The sequence below is a fragment of the Alexandromys fortis genome, unplaced genomic scaffold (genome assembly GCF_014885135.2).
Source record: "Alexandromys fortis isolate MF-2015 unplaced genomic scaffold, M_Fortis_MF-2015_v1.1 scaffold_182, whole genome shotgun sequence".
Lineage (NCBI taxonomy): Eukaryota > Metazoa > Chordata > Mammalia > Rodentia > Cricetidae > Alexandromys > Alexandromys fortis.
This window is the reverse complement of record NW_026068068.1, coordinates 3,067,125-3,073,124: the sequence shown is the minus strand read 5'-3', so window position 1 is coordinate 3,073,124 and position 6,000 is coordinate 3,067,125. Positions and strand designations below refer to the sequence as shown.

Here is a 6,000-nt window from a genome sequence, read left to right as displayed (position 1 = left end):
TCTGTCTGGAGTGGGAGCATCATGGCGACTCACTCACTCAGCTTCTTTTTCCCAGCATTCTCCTCTGTCTACTCCACCTACCTAATTTTCTGTCCTATGAGGGCCGAGGCAGTTTCTTTATTATTAACCAATGAAATCAACAGATAAGATACAAGACCCACCTCCATCACAGCACTGTAGTAAGGCTTTTGCTTTCAGACTTCCTGGGATTAGATCACAGTCCACAGAGACGTTGCTAATTGAAGGGCTCCATTTGTTGCTCCTCTATCCTTTCTAGCATTGAGCCAAGTTTAAAACAAACTACATGAGGCTGGAGAGATGGTTCCGTGGTTAAGAGCTTGAACTGCTTTTGAAGAAGACCTGGGTTTGGTTCCAGGACAATTTGGGATGGAAATGGTTCATAATTGCCTATATCATCAGCTCCAACTCCAGGGGACCCCATGCCCACTGGTCTCTTTTGACACCTGCGCAGATGCACACACCAAACACACACACACAGAAACACATGCACATAAATTATAAGAAAAAAGAAAGCTTCACATAGCCCTTTCCAACCTCGCAACCCAGGTCCTTTGAACTGCTACAGTTATGTGTGAAATTGTAACTCATGGAGTTGTTCTTCAGTTTCATCAGCAAACACATCAGTTCAGGCTGGAAAAGTCCAGGTCGCTGAGCAAAAAAACTGGTCGACTGCTTCCATTTCTGTTTGGTCTTCTCGTCCTATCATATGTGTTCTTTCAACTAAGTTCATCTTTTAGATTTGAGACTTTCATAGTTAATGCTTTAAGTTCATTCGTCTCATATGAAGAATTTGCATCTAATTTTTGCTCCTCTAGTTTCCACATCTACTTTGTAGAATTCTGTCCTTCTTTGACATTTTCTGTCATAGGCATTTTTCTAAATATGGACAGCTGTCCAGTGACAGATGACAGAAACGGCTGATTTTTCTAGACAGGGTTTCTCCAGAATTTTGATACCTGTTCTGATCTTCCAGGCCGGCCTTGAACTCACAGAGACCCACCTGTTTCTGCCTCCCCAGAGTGTGGGGATTAAAGGCGTGTGCCACCATAGCCTGGCTGACTGGAACAGTTTTTAAAAAAAGAACAGAAACAACACAATGTCTCTGAGCTATTAACTTCTATCACTCTCTTGCTAAAGCTTCCAGCAAAGGCCACAATGGAGGGGAGGAGTGCACAGCAAGAGCTGCTTGCTGGCAGCTTCCTGTGGGCCAGCACAGTTCAGATGGCTCTGGTGTCACTGCCGCTGTAGAGACACATACCCATGACACAACTGTTGAGTGGAGAGTCGCCCTAAGAAAAAGCCAAGAACGCTGGGGACGGTCTGTGTTTCTCTCCACATTCCTACCTAAGTTACCTCGCATTTCTCTGTCAACCCAGGCCACACATGTCCTCCTTCCCATCGTCCTTCTGCGGAAAGGTGACTATCAGTCATTTGCTCTGTTTCTGTAGGTTTTCTTCACTGTGGTCCATAGTAGTTATTGCATTGGATCTGCAGCCCCTCACTTGGAAACCTTCACCATAGTCCGTGGAGCTGTCTTAAATATTTTTCAGGTTATCGATAAAGCTTTTAAATATAGCAGTCCTTACTGCAAGAAGGAGCCCAAAAGACAGACACACTCATTTCATTCAAACCTTAGTGGTCGTTTGGTTATGGGATGAAAGACTGCTTTTAACTCTTTTGTGGGGAATATGGGTCTTATTGAAAACTTCATGGCTAACTTCATGCACTTCTAAAACAGAAGGAAATTTGAAAAGAAACTTAAAACTCGTGTCTGAAGTTTTGGGGAGAGAGGCATTATCAGCTCGGCCCTTTAAAGATGTGTAACATTCTCTTTGTTTTTCCAAGAAACCCAATATAGATAACTTCTCAACAACTGGATATAAGCCTGAATATGTAGAAGGAAGCAAAAAATTTAAAAATGTTTCTTTCAGCTATCCATCAAGACCGTCTGTCCAGGTAACTTAAATTCACTTGCACTGTAATATTTTCTGACATTATCTCCTGACGAGAATATTTCTTTCTTTCCCCTTATCCCCTCCCCAAAGGTGGACTGCGTCCAAATAAATGTCATCACTCTAGAGGCAGTGGGACCAGGGCTGGGATTTTTTTTTAAAAAAGATTTGTTTGTGTATGTGTGATATGTGTGTATGCATGTTCACTGATTGTACATGTGTGCATATGTCTGTGGAGGCCATGGATCAGCATTTAGTGTCCTCCTTGGTCATTCTCCACCTTACATATCGAGGAAGGATCTTGAACCCAAAGCTCACCAGTTCATCCAGTCTAGCTAGCCAGTTTGTTCAGAGATCCCAAACCCCACGATTAAGGTGGGCTGCCCACACACCTCCCAGCATTCGTGTGAGTGCTGGGAAGAGAACTACCAGCCTCACATTTGCATGCCAAGTGCTTGCCCAGCAAGCCCCAGTCCCTCTCTGCGATAACTTTGATCCACATTTTGGCTAATTGCTTAGAGAGTCAATTAGACTAAAAGGGAGGCTGACTGATAAGAAATGGGCAAATATCTCTTAGGACAGTGGTTTATCTTTTCCAGCCTCTCTCCTATGGTTAACTATTAGGCATTTTTTTTATTTTTAATTTATTTATTTATTAAAGATTTCTGTCTCTTCCCTGCCACCACTTCCCATTTCCCTCCCCCTCCACCAATCAAGTACCCTCCCTAGCCGGCTCAAAAATCAATCCAGGTTCCCTCCCCTTTTGGTATTCCAAGGACCACCCATCTCCATCCAGATCTAGTAAGGTGAGCATCCAAACTGCCTAGGCTCCCACAAAACCATTTCGTGCAGTAGGATCAAAAACCCATTGCCATTGCTATTAGGCATTTTTTTCTTTTTTTATTATTTATTTATTAAAGATTTCTGCCTCCTCCCCGCCACCACCTCCCATTTTTAACTCTGTGTTTCCTTGCTCTGTATTTCTGAGCACACCAAAATGTCTTGGGTTAATGAATGCTGCCACCTCCTGGTAGCACCTGGGTATTATCCAGTTTCACTTGGACCTGGGAGTTCCAAACACCAGTTATTATGGACTTGTTAGGCCTTCCCCTCTTTCAGCTCTGAGGCTTCTACTGCATCAGCAACTGTGTCTTTGATACACTTCCTCTCACTTTACAGGCGTGTGCACGTGCACACGCTAGCATACGAACACACAGAGTCTGTCCCACTCATAGAAGGGGACTACAGTCTAGCCTACTGCGGAGTGCACTCCGTAAACTAATCTTTAACACCCAAATAGCTCTTGGAAAAACATATCTGTCCTTTTTGTTAACTTTGTCCTTACATTTAATTAATATGTTTAGTCCCTTTGCTACCCACCCACAAAATAGTATTGTCAAAGATTGCAAAAGGCAGCTACTAACAAAATCCATAATTAGGAGAAAAGAGGGGGCACAATTTTAAGTGAGCCAGATGAGATTCCTATTGCATCAGTGTTCCTTAATCATACCAAATCACCTCACAGAATTCAGGTTAAAATTGTGTGTCCACTCCCACTACCTTGTTTTTTTCTCTATCTCTTTTACTGGGATTCTCTCATCAAAGTCTTTTGTTTTATGATTTGTTTGTCACTGATTATTGTTGCCCCAGGTTTTGCCTTTTCACCTCACAAGACTGAAATTAAAGTAGTATTTTAGACTATATTTTGAATATACATTTAGGTTGGCTTCTGGGCCCAGAGCATCAATTGTGCCATTATAGTGCTCTGAGCCATGTTGTTCTAAACAATTCCTTTATTTGTTTCTTTGATTTGAAACTGGGTTTTCACTATGTAGCCCAGGTCAGCTTCAAACTTGGACAGGTGTGTGCCACCATATTTGGGTAAGCAGTTGTTTTAAACTCACTGTGGGGGAGGGAGGAACCCGCCACTTTGCACACATGGACATCAGAGGACAGCTCAGCTTTCAGGACGTGGTTCTCCTTCCCACTTACTGAGACAGGTCCCTCTCTCGTTTCTGCTGATTTGATGAATACCCAATGTTAGCTGGCCTGTGATCTTCCTAGGTAAAATCTACAAATCTACTGCATTGAATTTTTTTTTAAAATGGGTTTCAGGAATTGAACCCAAATCATCTGGCTTGTGTGGTTAACATTTTTATATGCTGATGATGGGGGAAGGTCATTGGCTAATAAAGAAACCGGCTTGGCCCATTTTATTGGTTAGAACATAGTTGGGTGGAGTAAACAGAATAGAATTCTGGGAGGAAGAGGAAGTGAGGTCAGACTCTGCTCTGCTCCCGGTCAGACCCGACAGCTCTGCTCTCTGGAGCAGAGACACCATGCTCAGCTCTCCCGGGTAGACCCGACAGCTCTGCTCTCTGGAGCAGAGACACCAGGCTCTGCTCTCCCAGGCAGCTCCGACCCAGGATGGACGGAGGCTAGAATCTTCCCGGTAAGCGCACCTTGGGGTGCTTACACACATTACTAGAAATGGGCTAGTCCAGGTGCGAGAGTTAGCCGAGAAGAGGATAAATAGGAATGGGCCAAGTGGTGTTTAAATGAATACAGTTTGTGTGTTGTTATTTCGGGCATGAGCTAGCAGGCAGCTGGGGTGCTGGGGACGCAGCCCCACCACTCTTATTTCAACATGCTGAGCCATCTCCCCACACTTAAATTAACTTTTGAACATAAAGGCCTACTGGCTTTAAGTGAGGACACATTCTTCCATGGAATGAAGGGAAACCAGGCCGAGGTGAAAGTGTATATGTAGTACACCCTCTCATTAGTCCACGGTGCTCATCGCCTTTCCAAAACTGCCTTGCTGGTTGGCACACTGGAGGGTTCACACTGTGCTTATTTAAATATTTGTTTCTTTACAAATGGTGAGGTCAAAAGAAAAGGCTCATTTGGAGCTGAAAACACACAGTTGGAGCAAAACTCTGTGAGGGAGGCTATCAGTAGGCAGCTTTTATCATTGGTGAGACTGTTCTCATAAGGCAAGTCCTGGGATACTAAAGCCTGGTAGTGACTCTCAGACATAGAGAAAATTTTGGAAATATCTCCACTTTGCTAAAATGTGTGCTTAGATCCAAGCGAGTGACCAGAACTGGTAAGACCTCATTTGTGCCCCTGTGGGCTTGCCAACTGCTTTCTAAGGGAGATCTTTGTTGAATAACTCAAAGTTACCTGTCAAGATTTAATCTGTGCAAATTAAAAGATAAAAATTTAATTTAGTTGTCATGTGATTCATGTAAGAGGGAGCTGGAGAGATGTCTCAGCAGTTAAGAACACTGGCTGCTCTTCCAGAGGACCAGGATTCAATCCCCACCACCAACATGGCAGCTTACAACTGTCCATAACACAAGTTCCAGGAGATCTGGCATCCTCACACAGATGTACATGCAGGCAAACATCCATGCATATAAAATAAAAATAAATAATTTTCTAAAAAAAATATGTGAAATATTTCAGTTAAAATGTGAAGTTTGCATGCTTGACAGAGGCTGAGTAGGTAAAGTGCTCACGATTCAAACATGAGGATCAGGGTCCAGACCCCCCACCCTCACTTAAAGCCTCCCCCTAATCCCAGCATGCGGGAGGCAGAGATGGAAGCCCCAGTGAAAGCTAGTCACCCCAGGCTCCCTAAAATACTGAGCTCCATGCTCAGAGAGACCCTGCCTCAATATTGAAGGCAGAGAACTGGGGGATATTCCTGATGCTAACCTCGGGCCTCCATGTGTATGCATACACATGCATGTAATATACACATGGAACACATACCAGGCATACGTGTTTAGGAAAAATTGTAATGTTTATTTGGAAAGAGGAAGGAATTCAAGGAGAGGGAGGGAAGAGGAAAGGTAAAGAAATGAAGGGATGAATTGATCAATATATATTATATATATGTAAGAAAATGCCACAATGAAACCCTTTAAATATGCTAATAAAAAAGCAAAAAAAGTGAATGGTTTAGCTAGTTGTAGCTAGATAACTCTTAAATTATATCTCCTCTTCGTATAGAGAAAAT

The 6,000-nt window shown here is 43.1% G+C and overlaps 1 protein-coding gene across 1 annotated transcript in view; it reads left to right on the top strand.

Moving 5' to 3' along the window:
- Abcb5 (ATP binding cassette subfamily B member 5) overlaps window positions 1-6,000 on the top strand; it is a 134,859-nt gene that overhangs the window by 40,037 nt on the left and 88,822 nt on the right. The window contains 2 exon segments of the mRNA XM_050120827.1: window positions 1,453-1,583; window positions 1,867-1,977. Coding sequence (XP_049976784.1) covers window positions 1,453-1,583; window positions 1,867-1,977 — 242 coding nt within the window.